The sequence below is a fragment of the Gorilla gorilla genome, chromosome 7, assembly GCF_029281585.2.
Source record: "Gorilla gorilla gorilla isolate KB3781 chromosome 7, NHGRI_mGorGor1-v2.1_pri, whole genome shotgun sequence".
In the NCBI taxonomy this organism is placed as follows: domain Eukaryota; kingdom Metazoa; phylum Chordata; class Mammalia; order Primates; family Hominidae; genus Gorilla; species Gorilla gorilla.
In genome coordinates this window covers 129802421-129824811 of record NC_073231.2, presented here as the reverse complement: position 1 = coordinate 129824811, position 22391 = coordinate 129802421, and the positions used below count along the sequence as shown (strand labels likewise).

The 22391-nt window shown below is 42.4% G+C and overlaps 1 protein-coding gene across 3 annotated transcripts in view; it reads right to left on the bottom strand.

Moving 5' to 3' along the window:
* The window catches only part of FER1L6 (fer-1 like family member 6), a 272635-nt gene that overhangs the window by 138340 nt on the left and 111904 nt on the right, over positions 1-22391 (bottom strand). For all 3 annotated transcript variants that reach the window (XM_031013870.3, XM_063709464.1, XM_063709465.1), the window contains exons 3-11: positions 18871-18991; positions 16168-16222; positions 15939-16070; positions 12123-12185; positions 8718-8796; positions 6923-7079; positions 6145-6331; positions 4688-4880; positions 1484-1830 (exon numbers count right to left, since the gene is read on the bottom strand). In XM_031013870.3, the coding sequence (XP_030869730.3) occupies positions 1484-1830; positions 4688-4880; positions 6145-6331; positions 6923-7079; positions 8718-8796; positions 12123-12185; positions 15939-16070; positions 16168-16222; positions 18871-18991 (1334 nt within the window). The remainder of the gene's footprint in view (positions 1-1483; positions 1831-4687; positions 4881-6144; positions 6332-6922; positions 7080-8717; positions 8797-12122; positions 12186-15938; positions 16071-16167; positions 16223-18870; positions 18992-22391) is intronic.

The following is a 22391-nucleotide window of genomic DNA, read 5'->3' as shown; positions in this document are numbered from 1 at the left end:
TTGTTTAGAAAAGAATAGACAGCTTCAACCCACAGCAGGAAAAACGACTACAGGGATAGATGGAGATATCAGCTTAGGTAGCTACTAAGCCACCCACAACTTCTGGTGAAATTCAAAGTTAAGTCTCCAAAGTTGGCATGTATTCTCAAGAAACACCCCTAAACACAATCCCATATAGATAATAAGTGCTAACCACAAGAAACCGGCACACACGTTTTCAGATAATATTTCCCAATACAGTATGTGAGCTCAGAGGAGAGAACTGGGGAGGTCCACTAAATTTCCAAAGTCACAAACAGATTGGAAAGCTCTGAATAGCTGCTTCCTGGTGGTGGGAGAAAACCATAGCGACACTGACGACAACAACAACAACAAATGCATTGCCTACTTCCTATGTATGTGCTAAGAACTCTGCTAACCATTTCACATGCATTTCCTCATTTAACCCCCAAATATGCCTATGGCAGGGTAACTATCAACTATTTCATTTTGTTGATGGGTAAACTAAAACACAGAGAGGTGTTAGTATCGGAGCCATAACTACAACCCACCCCAAGATTTCCAGCCCTATGCTCCAACCGCTCCCCTACACGGTTTCTTAAGATTTATTAGATCCCAGCAATCAAAACAAATGCCTCTTCCAAGGCTAAGGTGACCTGCTGCTATACCCCTTTGGACTCTCCAGTCTCTCCTAGAAATGAACAGCTCTGGGATTTTGAGCATCATCTCCCTTCCCTACCCGAAATTATTGCCTAGTTGACCGAGCACACTTCCAGAGGCAGAATTAGTCAAGCTAGGAGCTGGAATCTACCTACCTCCGCTACTGACAAAACATGAAGCTCTTTCATTTGCTTAACTGCATGTTACCATTGATAAACTAAACAGTAGAGAGAATATTCACCATTTGTATTCCTCTTAGAGTCTCAGATCTCTTTCCCATAAGACAGAACCGGGCTGGGAAAGTACTAACTAACATGCTTCATGGTGAGTAATAAGCATTCCCTAAAGTTGTGATTTCCCGCACAGGTTTGGGGTAGGGGAGTAGGTTTCTCAATTTCTTATATCCCAGCTTGTCACCTACTCTTCCTCCTCTTCATTCCTCATCCAAAATTATCTCCCATCCGGAGCTTACTCTAAGCTAACACAACTAAATAAAATTAGGCCACAGATAGAGTTTAATCAATCCCGTACCACCCACTCCCACCAACTCCTCCGGAGCACTTTTATTTCTCTTTACTTGGGTTTCCATGGGAATTGTATTTGGGGGAGTGGGGGATTCAAAGGAATTTATCATAGGCAGATGGCTGTGAAGTGTGCAAGAGGGGGCAGATGATCAGCCTGAGAACACAGGGCTGGGCCAACACAAATTTTTCAGAGGGAATAAGACATATTCTGACAACACCTTCAGGAACCTGTGGCAGGGGCAGTCACTGCTCTGGTTCACCTCATAGGTAAAGTACCATAAAGCAGTGCCCAGACCTACCTCCGGGGGGACATCGAACGATTCCACCTCCACCTCGGTTGAGTTAGTTTTGTTTGAAGCCTGTTGGGATTTTCCATCTTCAGTTTTGTCAGCCTTGTCTTTACCTTTGGAAGATTTGGAGTCTTTGTCCTTGGAAGGCAACTTGAGCTCCTTCAGGGCCTTGGAAAATTTAGATTCCTGTGCCCCTCCTGAGAGGATTTCCACAGCAATTTCTACCAAGATTCTGCCCCTGAATGACACACCTTCCCCAAAGCCTTCGTTCATTTCCTGGTAGTCATCCATCAGACTGTGGTTCCTGGGCGAGCCATACAGGTTAATCCAGGCAGGCCCAAAGGTGGGCAGAAAGCCTAGAGAGACCCCAGGTTTTAGTTATCTCATTATGTTTTTGCTTTATAAAATTTGCACACATTCATTTCAAAATGTAGAATATCCAAGAAAGACGAAAGAAAATATTGACAGGATATCCCATGACCAAAAGACAACGATTGCCATCTTGCCATATTTCCTTCTAGTCTTTTTTGCATTCATGTTTACACTTGTTCACAGTTGTACTAATACCATAAATGCCAATCTGCATTCTGTTCTGTTCACTTATTCATCGAATGTTTATTGATTCCCCCATGTTCTCCAGTAGGCTCTATGTTTAGTGCCAGGTACCATGCTAGATACTAAACAGAGCCTGCTGGAGAACAAAGCAGGTGTAAACATTAAACAAATAAATATTTACAGTGCAAACTCTATGGAGGAAATACACTTTGTGTCGCAAGAAAAAGTAACAGGCTGATGTAACACAGAGGGGAGTTAGGCAGGCAGAGAAGAGAGAGAGTGTGTGTTCTGGCTAGAGGGAGGAGCATGTGCCAGTTAGAAAGCAGCTTGGAGCTAGAGATGAACTCTGTGGGAGAGTTTGAAGAGGTAGGTGGGTCTTGGGGCCTTGATAAAAATTTTGGCCTTTATCCTAAAAACTACGGAAATGTTTTAAAGGAATTTAAGCAAAGATGTGACATAATCATATGTCTTAAGATCACTATGGCTGTTACACGAAGGGTTAGAAGGCTAACTGGTTCAAGGACCACTTCATCATCAAAACTGAAGACCAGCGTCTTGAACTAGGGTGAAGGTAGTGGAGACTGACATAGGTAAATGTTTCAAGATACGTTCCGAACATAGAATTTAAAAGACCTGATGATTTGAACTTACTGCTGATGTAAGTATTTTCACTTCTTAATACATAGTGTCTGAGAAAATGCAGTGTCTATGGGAACATCGCTATGGCAACAGCTCGATGACAGGCAGTACAGCCTGGTGGCTCTGAGGCCTGAGTTCAAATCTCAGCTCTGTCATGTTCAAGCTGTATGACCTTGGGCAGTTTTTAAACTTCCCCGTGTTTCAGTTTCATCACCTCTAAAAGGGAGATGTTAATAGTACCTGCCTTATCTTTAATTCTGAGCCCCAGCTAACCCACTGAGCCAGCCAGGCAGAGGTCAGGTAAAAGAATTTCCGCTCAGTAGATGGCATTTTATTTCTCAAAATTAAAAGAAACTATCAATTGAGTGCTTCACGCAGGCCCTTAGGAAGTGCTAAGAATATAGGCTATTATTACGAAAAAGCAAATATATCATAATTTGCTTAACAATCCCCCAGTGTTGACAATTAGATGTTTCCATGTATGGAAACTATTATCAATAGTTTTATGCCTACACATTTCCTATCCCCTACTCCCATAGACTGGATTCTAGCCCTTCCTTGAGTAGACTTAAATATAAGAATATTGTATTGAAAAGGATAGAAAGATTTTATGGTCCTGATGTCTATATTTTAAATCACTGATGTATGTCTTCCTGAATGCCATCAAGATGTTCCTAAAAGGTTGTAAATAAAACATGTTTACATCTAGCTGAGATATTGTATAGATGGGCCAAGGGTGCTTTCTGTATACAGCAATCTTGTGGCAAACACTTCCATAATGTAAAGATTTAGACAAAGGTATTTATTTACTGAGGCCTCTCTATGGTATCTGTTAGGGACATAAAAATGTGTAAATCTTGTTTACTGCTCTTGACATGCCTTTAGTCTAATCAAGTAAAAAATTAAAATAATTACATTAACCATATACAGATGATATGTGATATATCTATTAATGTATATATTTGTACATATATGTATATGTATGTGTGATTATATGTAGATACACATGCATGTGCATGTATGTATGCAAAAAATATGTCAATTAGTATAAATTTGTAGCACAGAGAAAGATTGCCTGGGAATTTAAAGAAGGGAAGGTTTGTTGGGCTTTTCAAAGAATTATCTACTAATTTGGGTTTTGCAAATAAAGAGCCATATAACTGAGTGGAAATTCTTTTACCTGACCTCTGCCTGGCTGGCTCAGTGGATTAGCTGAGCTAATCCACCAGCTCTCAGCTCCCACCCTGGCTCACAGTGTGCACAGTCAGTGCACCTCACTGCTATTCCTGCGCTCTCAGGCTCCCATCAATGGGTTGAAGACACAATTTTTGTTGGTACCATTTATTTTATGGGCCATACTAAAATATGTAGTAGGCCATATTTGGCCCATAGACCTTAGTTTACCAATCTCTGATTTACTCTAAATGTCTCATTTTTCAATTATGGGAAGACTGACTTCCTCAAGGACACATAGCAGTGTTTGTGGAAGACCTGGGACCAGGAGCAAACCTCCTGGCTCCCAGAGCCTGGCTTCATCCATTGCCCTGAACCAACTCAAACCACAGACCCTACAGTAGCATGGAAAGTGCCTAATACCTGGAAGGTGCTCTAACCCAGGGTCCCCTGACCGCCCAGAGCCATGGACCAGTACCCATCCTGTTAGGAACTGGGCCGCAAGAGATGAGCAGCAGGCAAGTGAGTATTACCACCTAGCTCCGTCTGTCAGATTAGCGGTGGCAATAGATTCTCATAGGAGTACAAACCATACTATGAACTGCACATATGAAGGACCTAGGTTGCGTGCTCCTTATGAGGAGGCTAATGCCCGATGACCTGAAGTGGAACAGTTTCATCCCAAAACCATCCCCCTACCCATTCATGGAAAAATAGTCTTCCATAAAACTGGTATCTGGTGCCAGAAAGGCTGGGGACTGCTGTTCTAGCCCACCCCTTTTAAAGATGAGGGCCCTAAAGCAAGCATTTTGAGACATTTTTCAAGTCAGATGGATGGGACTTTACCTTTGTCTCCATCCTGTTCGTTGGAGATTTTCTTCAGATCAATGAAATGGGTTGCCAGTGCTACGTCATTCATACTGCCTTCATCCCACACCTGGATTTTCACCCTCCGACACAAGGGAGGGAACATTTCCTTGAAGATCACCTGTTCATGCCACACAGGATCAGCACAGTTCTTCTGCACTGTGGTTCGCCCCTAAAAACACAGCCAGGAGGACATGAGTCATGGAAGGGACTGACTGACTACAGAAAACTCTTCAAGCCAGCTGGAAGTATAAAGCGAGTTTTCAAAGATAATGAACCTGCTTCTGACACCTGCGAAAATCAGTTACACTCAGCGAATGTGACTGATGACCTGCTCTATGCTGGACACTGTGCCAGGTGTCTGAGACAAAGTCACATCACAGCCCCGCCCTCGGGAAGTTCTGATCAGCATATTGTGGAATGGGAATTCTGTGCATCTCCAGAAATACAGTGGATGTAGTTAGACTATGAGCTCATATTTTGTAGAAGTATGACCTTGTGTGAATCACTCTTCCAGTCTGGACCTCAATTTCCTTGTCATAAAATGGAGGTGATGTCTTATATGATCTCCAAGTTCAGCCCAAGTCAAAAATATTTCAGTATTCACCCCTGCCAAGGGGACACAATCAGGGTAGTTCTGTATTTTAATGGCAGAGATAACGTGTGTGAGTTGAAGCTTCAAAATCCAGCCAACCAGGGTTAATCTCTGACCACGTACACAGGCCCTGACACCTCCAGTGGCTCCTGAGCAGGGAAAAGCGATGTCCAGGCTTACATAAGACAAGGACTACCTGGGGAGATTGTGGAACAGGTCAGGAGGTGGGTGGAAATTCTACCGGACGTGGGGACTGAATAAACAGCCCAGAGAAGTAGCCAGGGGTGAGGAAGGATGCCTGTCTGCCTGTATCCTACACCACAATCCACCCATAGCTCCTTTCCATTTTCTCCAATGAAGAGTGAGTGGGTAACCCTCCCCTATTTCCCCGCCACATCCCGTTGCCTTTTTTTTTTTTTTTTAAAGACAGAGTCTTGCTCTGTCACCCAGGCTGGAGCACAGTGGTACAATCTCTGCTCACTGCAACCTCCGCCTCTCAAGTTCAAGCAATTCTTATGCCTTAGCCACCCAGTAGCTGGGATTACAGGGGTGTGCCACCACGCCCAGCTAATTTTTTTTGTGTTTTTAGTTGAGACAGGGTTTCACCATGTTGGACAGGCTGGTCTTGAGCTCCTGGCCTCAAGTGATTCACCGCCTCAGCCTGCCAAAGTGCTGGGATTACAGGTGTGAGCCACCTCGCCTGGCCCCATTGCCTTTTTGTAACAAGCTTTTGCTTTCAAGGCACTTCCTAATTTTTATTAATTTGATTTGATTAAACATATCTTGGATAGAGAGCAGGGCCCTGGCCTAGCAGGCAGTGTTAGTGACAATGGTTCCTCACCATCTGCCCAGCAAAGGAGACCTCCACAAAGGGATCCACCAGGTCCTTACTGTCACCCACAAATGCCTTGGTGACATTCGCCATGATGCTTGAATTCATTTTGGGCAACCCTTCTGCTTTGTAGAGTCTCACATAGAATCTGGCCCAGGGTCTCTCTGATGGAAACCCATTGGGGATCAAAAGGTTCCTTAGAGGGAGACAAAAACAAATGAAAAAGCTCTCTCAATTGAAGAAACAGAGAGAAAAGACAGGAGCAATTTGGAGGCAGAAAGAAAGATCCCAATATAAGACAAATCTGAAAAGAGTAAGATTCATTGCTGAAATGAGTATTCTTTGTAGTGTAAATGACAGAGAATGGTATGAATAGAGTGAATGCAAGCTTGTTCAGGTCCTAGGATAGGATAAATACTGTCTCCCACTCTGAACCTTAAAACAGGTGCATTTAAGTCTTCCCACATCACAAACCAGTGATTGAAATTATAATTCCTTCAAAGAAAACTCAGCTACATTCAGAAAAATTGGATAAGCTTAGGAATAGCTTATCTATTATGGGTTATTATAGGAAGACAGACAGTTCTTGTCCTAGAACCTGACCTCCTGAAGGAGAGTCATACCTTAATAGGACACATCTTGGTGTCTGATAGAGCAGAATGCCAGGTGGCCAAGCTGAGAAGAAGCACGGTTTTCATGTACCCATAAGAGAAGTGGTGAGGGAGGGGAAAGAGATTAAAATTGGACATATCATTTCTATGCACAGCCCAGGATGGACCTGTCTTACTTTTCTATTGGCTCCTCGGTGTCAGAAGTTTTAGGGCTGGTCTTCAAGACATCACCTTTTCCCATGACGCTGATGTCACATTTCAGGTACCCCTTGGTGCCAGTCCTGATGTCACCAGGGTCTGTGAGCAGGGCCCACTTGTCGCAGAACTGATGACCTGTGAAAGCACCCTGACAGCTCACATCCTTCACAGATGGGCCCAGCAGCCCCACCCCTTTCTCTCCTACACGCCAAGGCCTCCCAGGCTCTCCTCCCTCTGTTGCTCTAGGTGGTAAATCATCTCAGTTTTTTCCAAACCTCATGCTGCTTCCCTCTTCCTTTCCCTCCTCTCCCTTTGCTTCCTACCAGTTCTCCATCTTTTCCCCCAATTTACCATAGATTCTTGGGAAGCCATTGACCTAGTAGAAATCACTAAGACAAGGTTCCATCTTTGATGGAATAGGGGGACATTAATGAAGTGTAGAAGTCACATACGTATTATTTACCCACAGGACGTAAACGTGGCTCCTTGGTCTTTTCGTTTGGCCTCACTGTGAGTCAAAACTTCCAAGATGGCTTACATAATCTAGACTTCCGGCTTTTCTTTAAAAATGGTAAGTTCTGGCAATACTGGCTTCACATTTCTTTTTTTTTTTTTTTTTTTTTTTGAGACAGAGTCTCGCTGCGATGCCCAGGCTGGAGAGCAATGGTAATGCCCAGGCTGGAGAGCAATGGCATGATCTTAGCTCACTGCAACCTCTGCCTCCCTTGTTCAAGCCATTCTCCTGCCTCAGCCTTCCAAGTAGCTGGGACTACAGGTGTGCACCATCACGCCCAGCTAATTTTTGTATTTTTAGTAGAGATGGGGTTTCACCATATTGGCCAGGCTGGTCTTGAACTCCTGACCTCAAGTGATCCACCCACCTCGACCTCTCAAAGTGCCAGGATTACAGGTGTGAGCCACTGCACCTGGCCACAGGCTTCACATTTCTACATGGCAGTAAATACCAAAGGCGCTGAATAGCCACTGCCCTTGTATATGGAGCACAAGCCTTCCGGTCTCCTTTCCCAGACTCCACTGTTCCTTTATGCCTCACACTCAGGCTGCTGCACGCAGCTATGCTCCCTGTCTGGCCCCCACAGTCACAGGAGATGGAATCCCTGTTGAAGATAGGGGGCCTTTCATAAAAAGATCTGTGCTGGCTCTTTTACTTACTTGCTCTTGACCTTGAACAAATTACGTTGCTTTTCTGAGTTTCTCTTTCCTACAAATCACGGGTAATAATAAGTACAGCAAATCCTTTGTATAAGGATACAAAATGCTGTAGTCATTTTTATGAGTGAGACTCTTTACTAAGCATTTTGTGTATATTAGCTTACTCAATCCTCCAACAAACCTATGAAGGAAGTAGTAAGTTATCTTCATTTCTACAGATGAGGAAACTGAGGCCCAGAGAAGGTAAGTCATTTGCCCAAGGTTGCACAGCTAGGACATAGAGTGGGATTCGAACCCAGGCAATCTGACTCCAGAGTCTGTATTCTTAGTTCGTATATTCCATTGCCTCTCCTGTCCATATCTCGACTGGACAGAATTTGTGTGAGAAAAAAAACTCCCCAGAAGTAGACATATAAAATAATTTTATCATTAGACTGTAAAACATTTGAGGGCAAGAGTTATGTCTCATTCAACTTTGTATAACTGGTGCTCAGTGTTATTGAATGAATGGTCACACAGGTAAGTGAATGAATGGGATGACTCCAGGTGTTATAAACCAAAGACAAGTGAGAGACAGATGGGGAGGTGATGTTTTCTTACCAGGTTGGTTGTACACGGTCCTCAGGTCTACTTTGAAAGAGCCAATCAGTATACTTCCTATCAGCTTGTGGTGAAAGACCTGAGGAGAGATAGAACAGGGAGTATGGCAGATTTACCTTGAGGATAAGAGGCCTTGACCCTTGTCTAGCTTTGACCCTGTCTGGAGCACAGTGGAGTTTGGCCATCAAACCACAAGGCTGTAAAGGACCTCCAGAAGCCCCTCACCTTCACCTCTTGCTCTTAGCAGGATTTTAGCTAATCTTCCATAGAAGGATGCCTATCAACTCTCAGTGCCTGCAAGCTTCCTTTAACCAAAATAAACCTGAGTACAGCTCACCCTTCAACACTCATCTCTTCCTGCTGAAACTTTCCCTATCTTTCAATACCTAGAACATATGTCACCTCTGCCATTCAGTACCCCCAAACTGGAAGTGTTCCTTTTCTCCCCTAAACTCCTGCAACTTTGCTCACAACTTTCTCAGAGAACTCATCACATATTGCCTTGAATCATTTTAGGCATGTACAACGGTGAGAACAAAGGAGGTAATCACCCTCAATATTCCATCTGATCAGGGCCAGCAGAGGGCCTGGCCTGGTTACAGCAGCCCATTTTCATGCTAATGCTCTCAAGATGAGGAATTTCTAAAGGAAGGTGCAGAGCTGGTGCCAGGTTGAAAAGCCACAACGTATGAGAAACTGCTGAAGAACCAGGAGAAAAGTTCAATCTTTCACCCATAAAAGAGAAAACTGGCAGGTGTGGAGAAAGGGCAATGGCAACTGAAGTGTCTTTAAATCATGTAAATGCTGTCATGCAGAAGTCCCCCTCTATGGTTCCCAAATAACAGGATTAGAGATTTCCACTCAATGTAAGAACAATGTTTATAACTGTCAGAACTTCCCAGCAATGGAATGAGCTTTCCTAGAGGTAGCGACCTCCCTATCACTGCAAATAATCAAGTTATGCCCCCAAGAACTCCATGTAGTAAAGGAAGAGGAGAAGGATTCTGGCACCAGTTGGAAGTTATACAAGATGTCCTCTGAGCTTCCTTCTAACTATAAAATCCTGTAAGTTCCTCAAGTCAAGGACAGTTTCCTCCTGTCATCCACCCATCACATGGCCTTGTTCACAATAGATATTCAATAAACATTCAGTGAATTAATGAATGACTAATTGAATGACAGATGAACAGAAGGCTTTTGCAGCTTCTAAACAGCTCCTTTTTGCGAAGCAAAAGAAATTCAGTTGACCTCAAGAAATGACAGCCCTCCTCATTTCTCTTTCCACTCTCTCTCCCTAACCTAAACTTTCCGTGGGTGTCAGAGAACCAAGGTGAAGTACAGGAAGCCTGGCTCAAGTAGAGGAGCTACAGAAGGATGCTCACATAATGTTCACTCCAAAACCCAACATGCTTGCAGTTGCTCATGTGTTTTTCCAAAGGCCTGAGAAAGAACACAAGCCAGTTTCAAGTTCTCTTCTCAGGTTGAGAGTCCCTGTGGGCAAGATGAAATGCAAGAGCCCCAAACAAATCTTTAAATAACACAGGATGCCTCTTAAAGTCATCCATCCAGTGGTTGAGTACCAGGCAATCCTGGTGTGGTCAAGTGTTAAATCACCAGGACTCTGGGGATGTCTCACACACAGAGTACTGGGAGCCCTGCATGCCTTGGCCACTGAGAAGGGAAGACTGTCTTTGGCACCACCAGGGTGTGTTACAGGCTGGCTGTCCCAATAGCATCTGCTTACAGCACTCCCCCACTTCTTATCCCATGTCGTATATATTCTGGGCATACTGACTTTCAGTTCATGGACTAACAGAAAAGTTGTGTTAAACATTCCCCTCTCAAGGGAAGATTTTATTTTAAAATCTTTTGTCTCTAAGAGTCTTTTAGGGACACTAAAGTCTTCTCTTCTTCAAAGTTAGAGAAACAGAGATAGGCAATGGTAGCTTTGATCCTCTATCTAGAAGTCCACATGTCCCACAAACAGTCCTGACCCTGGTCTATGGCACAATATAAAAATCTAGTGATTAACTGTTCATCAGACAGTCCTTAGAAGCCTCCTATGGAGCTGATTCCATAAACAGATGGTTGCCTGAGCAATGGAACAAAGTCCTGGGCATTGTCCCAGGTCCTGAAATATCACCTGCACCACTTGTCATCATGCCTGAAATTCAAACCTTAAGATTGTTTGGCTCTGGGTGACTTCTCATTCTTCAAGAGTCACATTCTTCAAGTCTCCTGGGAAGGGTAATGTCATAATTCCACTATTTACCTAGGCCATAATGCAGGACTTTGCTGACAGTCAGCTGTGGTTAAAGGGAACATATTTTATATATCTGTTTAGATATTATATTGAGTCAGTGATAAAGACAGGGAAGAAAATCTTCAAAACAAGTTTTGTCATCCTCACAATTCTGATTAGAGCTGACTGTTGAAGAAATCATTCCCTTATTCTCCAGACTTCCTACACTGACACATGAAGTAGGAACTGTATCCTCTTAGAACTGTTTGGAAGAGAGAAACTTACTCTCCAGCCATCCTTCACCACCTTGGGAGAAGCCGTGGTGATCTGTCACGCTGGTAAGGTAGATGCAGTATGTCATCCATTGGTCTCTTTCCCTTTGCTGAATGGTGCAAAGTTTGTAACAATCCCATTTGGCCTGACTTCTCTCTCATTTGGATCAGTCTGGCTTCAACATGGGCACTTCCCCTTCCCATTCCTGTCCTCCATGTAGTGGGCAAATTTGGATTGGGCCCTTAGAGCAGGAAGCTCTGTATCTGCACTTCCCCTGGCAGGGCTGAGGAAGAGTCTACGCAGCAGACTCAATTTCCCAAGGGCAGGTCCTGAGGTCTACACTCAGAGGCAACTTTTGAAAATCCCAATGGCCACCACTTACTGCAAATCACATCCTCTGATCCAGCATTACCATTGATGAGACTGATACTTTTTTCCTGGTACTTGTTCCTATTTCTTTATTCATTACCCAACTAGGAGGAGGAGGAGATGTGATTAATGATCATTAGTGTAGATACCAGCCCAAGAAAGAAACACCTACATTTGCCTGATTTAAAAAAAAAAAAACTAAAACTGACAATGCATTAAGATGTCACTTGAAGCACGTGTCTCACATTCCCACACTAGTAAGCTACATGATTCAGTCAGTAATAGCTTTACCATAGCTTACCACTTGCTTCCAAGAAGCATAGATCTTCTTGAGGTGGTTTTTCTTCCCAGACACCTCCATACTGGTTATTTCAAGTTCTGCCTGTTGATTAGACTCACCAACTGACACTTCCCTTCCTGAATCTATTCCCTGCTAAGTATGCTGAGTTGTCCCAGAGAGTCCCCAATGCCCAAAATGTCTCCCACCTCTCCACAACTATTACCACCAATGCTATACTTACGGAGATTTTGATGATCTTGTCAAAAAGATGCACTTGGGGCCCAATGAAGTCGAAGACAAAGTACTGCAAAACAAAAAGTTCATTCTGGTCATCAACCCCAGGCTTGCACCTAAGAATCCTGTTCTTGGAGTGGATTTAGATCTTTGTCATTCTAACCAACTGCTGCATGAATATATATACATCATCAATTGATTGTCAATTGTCAATTCTCTTTTTTTTTTTTTTTTTGGAGACAGGGTTTTGTTCTGTCGGCTAGGTTGGAGTGCAGTGGCGCAATTAGGGCTTACTGCAGCCTCAGCCTCCCAGGGCTCAAGTAATCCTCCCATCTCAGCCTCCTGAGTAGCTGGGACTACAGGCCTATACCACCACACCTGGATAATTTTTTTTTTAATTTTTTGTAGAGACAGGTTCTCACTATGTTGCCCAGGCTGGTCTCAAATGAAAACAATGCTATCAATCACATTCTTGCATAGGATATGTGTCAGTAATCCTCCAAAATGAACATGAGAAATGGAATTGTCAGGTCATAGATTAAGTGCATATAACTTTTGAATAGATAGTATAAATTTTTTCCCCAAATGGGAATTTTATATTCTCACTGGCAACATGAAAATAGCCATCTCTCTATAATCTTATCAACCCTCGATAGTGTCATTTTTTTATTTATAATTATGAGTGAAAATGGTATTTCAGTATGGTTTTAAATTGGAGTGGACTTGACTAAAATCTACTTTTCCCAGGATTTTTCAGTTTCAAACATCCCTGTGAAATTACCAGGATTTACCAGGGAGAGAATACAAAAAACTATGGACATGAGGATTTTTAATATTAAGAACATGATTGAATTTTGGAGTTGGAGAAATTATCTAGACCAGCCCCATGTTTTACAGATAAGACTGAAGACTAAAGAATTTAAAAGATGCTACCCAGATTCCTATTGCTAGTTATTGTTGGGTCTGGGACCAAACCTTAGTTCTCTTGACATTATCACACAAGGGGATCAAGTACTAGATATTTCACCATCTGACTCTTGAGTCAAGATCCTCCCAAACTCGAGGTTGTAAGACTATAAGATGCAGAAAACTGAAGTGGTGTTTTGTCCTGATTTGTGTGTTTTGGGAACTGAGGGGGACCAGGAAGACAGGCCTGGGAAGCTGTTTCCTGGATTTTCTTTTTTGAGCTGTAGAGTGGAAGAATGGCCCCTTAGAGATGGACACAGCCGCAGTAAGAAAGGAGGAACTGACCAAATGACGATGGCCTGCTTTCAAAGGGCAAAACAGAAAAAGCAAAATGTGGGAACCGAAAAATGTCATCATACATTATAAGAGATCCTCAAAATGGTGGTCCTTAGAGATCAACCAAAGATTCCATTCTGTTCAGTGTCTTCTGTTTAAGAAGACAAGACAATACATACAACATTTCAGGAAATTTCTCATATATATGCTTAAACTTTTTCAGAGTCCTGGTGTTCAAAATTTATGTGGAAAATTCACTTACACAACATTCTTCATTCTCTGAATACACCAGATGCTGTGGCTTCCTTTGGATGGACAAATGAGTTGCAATATTTATTACCTTCTGATGGGTTTCATATGTTTCAGACTCAACTGCCTCACATAGGCTTCTGAGACCTCCTGGCCAACACATATTCTTCTAGCTGGGAAATATTCCCCAGCTCCAACTAATGGGTTCCTTCAGCATCTAATGAACTTTAGGCTTGAATATTTAGGTCAAGAGTTGTAACAAAGGTTTTTAGATCAACTTTTGTTTTTCTATGTGATTTTTCTACCGGTTACACTTGGGCCCAGTTTAATGTCATTTAGATCCAGGACTTGTATGCATAATTATTATAATTAATAAATCTGTAGAGCTTTGCAGTTTTAAAGCATTTTCATATATTATCTCATATTACATCCATGCCAAAAGCTCTTCTGGGGGTAGAGAGTGGAACAAGAAGGGAAAATCTACTGACATTTCACTTATAGTCAAAGGCTCAGAGGCAGAAATGATGAAGAGGAAAGGAGTCATTAGCTCCAATGGGATTTGGGTATTTTCTGTTGATTTCATTATCCATGCTCTCCCTACCTTCCTTTTAAATGACCACTCTCATTAAGATAATAAGATTTTTTTTTTTTTTTTTCTGAGACAACGTCTTGCTTTGTTGCCCAGGCTGGAGTGCAGTGGCGAAATCTCGGCTCACTGCAACCTCCACCTCCCAAGTTCAAGCAATTCTCCTGCCTCAGCCTCCTGACTAGATGGGATTACAGGCACACGCCACCACACCCGGTTAATTTTTGTATTTTTAGTAGAGACGGGGTTTCACCATGTTGGTCAGGCTGGTCTCAAACTCCTGACCTCGTGATCTGCCCACCTCGGCCTCCCAAAGTGCTGGGATTACAGGTGTGAGCCACTGCGTCTGGCCAAGATAATAAGAATTAAGAGTGCCCTGCATTTTTTGAAATAATTCATTGTGTCAAAGAGCCTACAAGTAAGCAAATGCTCCTGTGCACTGTTCATTTGAGTATAAATTGTTACCTCTTTGGAAGGCAATTAGTGACATGGAAATTTTAAATGCATATAGCTTGTGACCCAGTTATACTATTATAAGTAGTAGCAAAAGGTTAAAAGCATTTCATATGCATTCATGAGAGACTGACTGGTTTAGTATATTATGGCATATCAAGGCAATGAAAAACTCTTCAGCCAGGAAGGCAAAATGGGAATAAGCTATACCTCCCATAGGGATTTATTTTCAAGATACGTTGTTTTGTGAAGAGTCCAGAACAGTGTGTATAGAATGCTACCATTTGGGTACAATATTTCCTTGTATTCTGGTACATGCTTGGAATATCTCTGGAAGGATACGCAAATGCCTAGTGAGAGTGAATGCTTCCAGGGAGAGGACTAGGGCACTGGGGATCAAAGATCAGAGGGAAACACATTACTCTATATCATTATACTTTTTGTCTCTTTTGCCATATTTTTTCACCAAGTAATTTTTTTTTTTTTGGCATGCACACATGCCAGGCTGGAGTGCAGTGGCATGATCTCGGCTCACTGAAAGCTCTGCCTCCTGGGTTCACGCCACTCTTCTGCTGCAGCCTCCCAAGTAGCTGGGACTACAGGTGCCTGCCACCACGCCTGGCTAATTGTTTTGTATTTTTAGTAGAGATGGGGTTTCACCGTGTTAGCCAGGATGGTCTTGATCTCCTGACCTCGTGATCTGCACACCTCGGCCTCCCAAAGTGCTGGGATTACAGGGGTGAGCTACTGCGCCCAACCAATATTTTTATTTTAAAAAGAGAATTTAGCATGTACGATATTTAGAAACCTGAGATTTTTCTTTACAATTTCTACACAGCTTAGAAAAATGTAACTTTTACTTTCCAAGGTAGTATGCCTGTTTCAAAAACAATAATTAAGTTTCCAATGTCTCTGCCAGGAAAAAGAATATGTATCTTCTCCCTAACCGACATTCAATCAATTTATAACCCAATTTATAACAACATTCAATTCATTATAACCCAGGGCTTATAATGGATGAAAATGAGCTGATAATAAATAAGAAAACATATGTTGGAAACGTAGCAGTGCATTTAAAATCAGGAGGAATTCCTTGCCTCTCTTTTCCACAACCCTTTTGTGAAAAGCTTTAGGGGGCTGTGTTTGTAAAAAGAATCAGTTTGCCATGGGCTTAACTGGGGGCCAGGGAGGGAGGCAGGAGGGGCACAGCTCTTCTGTTTGACTGAAGGATCCTGCAGAATAGTGGTGAAGAGAATCTTAGTGCAAAAGCTGTGGGTGACCTCCATGACTTACTTCATTATAAAATGGGCTGTTGGTTCCTTCCTTCACTGTGCTTTGCTTCTTCTCATCCCCAATCTCAATGGTCACAACTGGGTCAATGTTCTCACCCACCAGCTGGCGAGCCTCGGTGATGGTTATGGCAATCTGCAACACAAAGCAGTGTGGACACCATTCCGGACACCGCCATCCATGCACACAGGAAGCACTGGGGGAGGCTGGGCAGGAAGAGCCAGTCACTTACCTGATAATTTTGGGATCTGACCTCCCCATCATGGATCTTAGTCAACAGTTTTGATCTATTAAAAGAAAGTTTAACATGTTTGTTTCATCAAGGAAGAATATCCATAAGTCATGATAATATTCTCCCAAGTATTTCTAAGTCCTTTCATTTAATATTATTACATATTCTGTCTACATCTCTGGGGGAGATAAGTATAAGCGGACAAATGACTTGACCTCTGAGTTTTTTCATCCTAAAAATGGGGCTTGTAATAGCATTTCTGAGATGATTGCTAGAATTAAATGATATAATGCATATAAAGGTTTAACTCAGTACCTGGCAAGAATAAATGTCAGCTCTTTTTATATGATTATCAGTATTTTTTAAAATTTTAAACAAAATGAGAAACTGAGATGCCTCAGCAAATCAGTGGCAGAGCTGGGTCTAAATAAGGAACTCCCAGTCTCCTGCCTGATTCCATACACAGGACCACTCTGCCATGTCTAATAGATATAATCATAATTGCTTTTGAAATAATTGGTAAAGGAAAAAATTGAAAGGAATGACTAAAGATACCATCTCCATGAAATTTCACATTCCAGGGGATTTCATTTATCTGGACTATCACAAGCAATTGAAAACATGTGCAACTCCTGGGCATTTAGAGATGGATAACAACAGAAAGAGATGAAGAATTCCTGTTGTCATAGAAGCTGAAATCAGTGGGAAATGAACTGAGCTTGAGTTCCTGTTGCATCTTGTCCCCTTGGTTACTAACAATACCATGTTGCATTTGACTTCATCCCATTTCTGCTGATTATAATTGAGTCCAATAGAGAACAGATTAAGTTAGTAAAAATCTCTGGGCATTGGAGTCAGACTGATCTGAGTTAGAATATTTGTTCTCCCCAATTTTGGACTTTAGTTTTAATTTCTGCAACTGAAAGTAAAAATAAGAATTCCTACCACATAGGGTTACTCTGAGGACCCAAGGAGACAATGCATGTAAGAAAGGGTAAATATCATTTAATTGGTTCATCAATAAGATGGCAAATTTGTACTGATTATTTATTATGTGAAAGCCCAGTGCTAGATTCAGGGGAAAAACAAAAATGAGTAAGCCATCTTCCTGGTCCTTGAGAAGTAACAATCTATCATCCATGGGAGAGAAGACAGAAGTATATTTAAAAAGAACTAGTAGGCAAGTGTAAAATGTGTCATAGGGTAAAGAAAATATGACAGAAGAGCTGTTGAGAAAAAAGTCTTGAGGACCAGGGTACACAACAAAGATTTCACTGCAGAGGTTGGATTTGAATTGAGCATTGGTGGGTGGATAGAATTTCAATTGCTGGAGAATGTTCTGACCAAGGAAAAAGAAAAAGGCTGTTATTCCTTCCTTCTCTTTCTCCTGCCTTCCTCCACTCAATGCTATCACCCTGGTAAAATGAATAGGAAGAAATATCTTGAGTATTAAAAAATGACTGAAATCCCTATTCAGAGACTAGGGTAGAGGGGTGGTGGTTGCCAGGGTGCAGCAAAGGAAGGAAGGAGATATTGCAGTGAGTAGGTGTGTACACATTTCATATCTTCTTTTGAGTGTCAACTTCTGAGTTATCACCTTCTCTAATTCCCACTGCCCTCTAACCCACATATATGCACCCTGCCATCCTGTCACAACCCAGAAACAACAACTCAGGATCAGCCACGTGGGGAAGCACTAATTTGTTTTATTGATAGTAACAACTTTGAGTGAAAAAGAAAGGGAAGGGCATGAGGAATTATCACAAGTAAGAAATTGACATAAACAAATATGGTAGACTGAAAGCATTGTTAGCCCCAGTCATTGGCTTACTCTGTATCCAAACTTGTTGCCCTGTAACTTTTAGTCTCTTCCTACTCTTACATGGGCTGGGCTGGTAACTTATATTGGCCAACAGAAGGCAGCAGAAATGACTTTTGCCAGTTCGAAGCCTACACCTCGAGAGAACTTCTGTACTTCCACTCTCTTAGAACCCTGCCATTGCTACCATTGGCACAAGCTCAGACTAGCCTGATGGAGGATCTGGTATCATGCAGAGAACAGCCGGTCTCAGCTGAAGCAGTACTAGGCCAGGCTACCACCAGCCAACTCCTAAACTAACCAGCAGAGCTGCCAAATGACTACAGAAACATGAATGATGCATCTGCAACTATCTGGGATCAGCAAAACTATCCAACTAATTCATTAGCAATAATAAATGCTTATTATATTAAGCCACAGATCTGGGGGCTATTTGTTACACATCATTGATAACTGATCTAGCAAAATGCATGCAGAAGGCCAGCTTTTTTTGACTTTTTGTTGGGTAGCATAAGAACCACCTTCTGATTTGAGACAGACAAGAAGCTAAGATAATGAGCACCTTGATGAATCAAAGAGCAGGTAAGAGACAGCTCCTGCTGTCATTCCTGAACTGTGAGCGACATGAGCACCTTCACTCAGGAGATTTAAGACCAGAAGCTTGTAGAACCATGATCCTGGCCTGATGAAGGCTGAACAGTATCAAGAGGCCAGCACTGCCATAGAGAAAACTGAGCTGACACAGTCTTCCTGCCTTAGACCTTGCCTGCCTGTAGACAGTGACTATGTCTTACTCTCCTCTCTTCTCCCAGCACCTGCAGAGGTGCTTGGCACATAGGAGATGCTCAGCAAATGTGTGTTGACCACCTGCATCCATACTGTACCTTCTCTTTGGAGGAGCTGAGGGGACAGGAAAGATAGAAGCATCATCATGGACCAAATCTCCCCTTGGTCCTTCCTGGTGAGAAGGCTCCTCCTGCAGTGCTTCAGTGTCACCTTGACTATCTGGAGAAGCAAACAAAGGAAGAAAATCCTGTGAAATTGACATGTGGTGGCAATCGAGCCTCTACCTTATGCCAGCCCTGTAGCAGGCACCATAAGTGGTACAAAGAGACTAGAAGACAGACTCTGCCAGCATAAAACTTAACATCTTATTGGCAGAAATGCCAGATACATCCTTCATTTTTCTAAAACTTATGTATCTTCTGTTTCCAAAAAAGAACAGATTTATGTGGATGGGACTGTGAAAAGAAAAATCGGATTGTGAATCTAAAGTGTAAACTAAAAATAAAATCCTAAGCAACCCCCTCCCCCACCCAAGGGGACCCCAGAAAAATCTTAAAAACTGAGTTTCTGGCCGGGCACGGTGGCTCACACCTGTAATCCGAGCACTTTGGGAAGCTGAGGCAAGTGGATCACCTGAGGACAGGAGTTTGAGACCAGCCTGGCCAACATGGTGAAATGCCCCCCCTACTAAAAATACAAAAATTAGCTGGGCATGGTGGCAGACACCTGTAATTCCAGCTACTTGAGAGGCTAAGGCAGGAGCAACGCTTGAACCCAGCAGGACAGATGTTGCAGGTAAGCTGAGATCGCGCCACTTCCCTCTAGCCTGGGCAAAAGAGTGAAACTACATCTCAAAAAACAAAAAATAGAAAACAAAAATAAAACCCTGAGTTTTTGTCAATGATGAGGCAGGAGGTCAGGCGTACCTCATTATACTTCCTTTTTGTGGTTTAGACACAACAACTGACCAGCATTAATGTTAAAATAGAGATCATAAGACTGACAAAATGGACTCTGTGGCAATAAGATACCAAATTACAAACAGTACCTAAAGTCATGACAGGCAAAGCTTAAGTCATGCACTCCTATACTTAAAAAAAAAAAAACTGTGTTCTAACTGCCACAGGTTTTTCTTTTTCTCTGGCAGCTGCACAAGCACCAGCCTCAAGATAAGCAATAAACGATTTACTGCTTGCCCACCACTGACAGACACTGAATAACTGACTCCCAGCCCCTGTTCTACAAGCTATAACTACAGCTTTAATTAGACAAGAGACTGACTTCAGTGACTTTCTCCTGATAAAAAGACCACAGACAGGCTGGGCACAGTGGTTCATGCCTGTAATCCCAGCACTTTGGAAGGCCGAGGCAGGCGATCATGAGGTCAAGATATCGAGACCATCCTGGCTAACATGGTGAAACCCCATCTCTACTAAAAATACAAAAAATTAGCTGGGCGTGGTTGTGGGCACCTGTAGTCCCAGCTGCTCGGGAGGCTGAGGCAGAAGAATCGCTTGAACCCAGTAGGTGGAGATTGCAGTGAGCCGACATTGTGCCACTGCCCTCCAGCCTAGGGAGACAGAGCGAGACTCCAAGACTCCATCTCAAAAAAAAAAAAAAAAAGAAAACAAACAAACAAAAAACACAGACCATAGACTCGTTCTGGCTGTTTAAAGAGTCTGCACACTTAAGTGCTTTTGTTTCTTAAAAAGATCTTTTTACATATAGGGCCTAATTCTAACACATTTAAAAATTAAGTCTCCACCCCAAGGTAAATTTGGGTCATATATAACATGCACGTGTGTTCAGTACACATGCATCAAGACCACCTTCTTGAATATTCATAGCTCCTCCTGTAACCTGTAATTATATATATCTGGCTAACCATTTCAGTTTGAATTCCTGTCTTACTCTTCCCTTTCTGGAAGTGTCTGTCTCTGTGCTCTGTGGGAGGCTATGCTTCCCAGACCATCAAAATGGGCACCTGGCAGGCTGTAACCCTTCATAAAAAATAAAGTCTACCTTCTTAATTTATAAATTGTATGATTTAAGTTAACAAAAGACATGTTTCAAGTCATGACCTTGCCGCAATGGAATTTTAGTGCATCATTTATTCTGAGCTTCATTAGCAAAATGTGATGTGCGTAAGCATCACCTAGGAAGCTGCTAAAATGCAGATTCTGATTGAGTAGGTCTGGGTGGGGCCCAAGATTCTACATTTCTTTTTATTTTAATTTTTTTGGAGACAGGGTCTTACTCTATCGCCCAGGCTGAAGCTGGGATGCACTGGCAAGATCTCAGCTCACTACAGTTTTGAATTCCCAGGCTCGAGGATCCTCCCACCTCAGCCTCCTGAGTAGCTGCGACTGCAAGCACACTCCACCACACCCGGTGAATTTTTTCTTGTTAATATTTTTTTGTAGAGACAAAGGGGTCTCACTATGTTGCGCAGGCTGTCTCTAACTCCTGGGCTCAGGCAAATCTCCCACCTTAGCCTCCCAAAGTGCTGGGATCGCAGGCATGAGCCACCGTGCCCAGATAAATTCTGCATTTCTAACAGCTAGATGCCAGACGAGGTTATTCCTGCCGTCTGCAGGTCAATTTTGAGTAGCAATGTGTGATATTCTGAAAAGATAGCCAGTCCTAATCTCTGAAGCCTGTAAATGTTACTTTATTTAGAAAAAAGGTCTTTGCTGATATGATTACATTAAGAGTTTGAGATGAGGTGATCCAGGTGAACCCTAATTGCAATCACATGTATCCTTAAAGGGAGATTTTGCATCGACAGAAAAAAAAAGGTGGCAATGTGACCATGGAGGCAGAGATTAGACAGATGCTGCCACAACCGGAAGCTAGAATTGGAAGGAGTGGGGCCTGTGATTTTGGCCCAGTGATACTGATTTCCAGCATTTGGCCTCCATAACTGAGAGAGAATACATCTGCCTTCTTCTAAGTCACTGAGTTAGTGGTAGTTTGTGACACACTAGTCTAGGAAGGATAGGTTTCCTGGGAAGCCCTATGAAACAGTACACATGCATTTAGGAAACTTAAATGAACAGATAATAAACATAACCCTTATAATACTTTCCTCTCCACCCTAGATTCTAATTTAATTCATCTGGAATGTTGCTGGATGTTGAGATTGTTGAAATTCCCCAGATGATCCTAGTGTACAGCAAAGCCTGAGAACCGCTTCTCAACCAGACTTTCGGCAAAAACGAGAGTGGCTGAGCCTTCCTAATAAACCTAGAGACTCTGCATGATGTAGCTCAAAGACCTGAATCCAAAAGATTTGGGTTCAAATTCCAGTCCTTCCACTTTCTCATTCTTTGATTCAGAGAAGTTACTTCTCTCAGCTCCGTTTTCCTCATTTGTAAAACAAGACAAGGTTAACATTGTTTACCCCCTACAGGTTAGGAAAATTAAACAAACTATATAAAGCCCCAGCTTTATACAGGGTCCATGGTAGATATTCAAGTCTATGTATTCCCAGTTGGATGACTTGAACAAGTCACCCAGAATTTCTTGGCATTTTTTTCCTTGCCCGTAAGACAAAAGAATTGGGCAAGAAAAGTGGTTTTAAAATTTGTTAAAGCAACAGAATCCTTTTATAAATGTA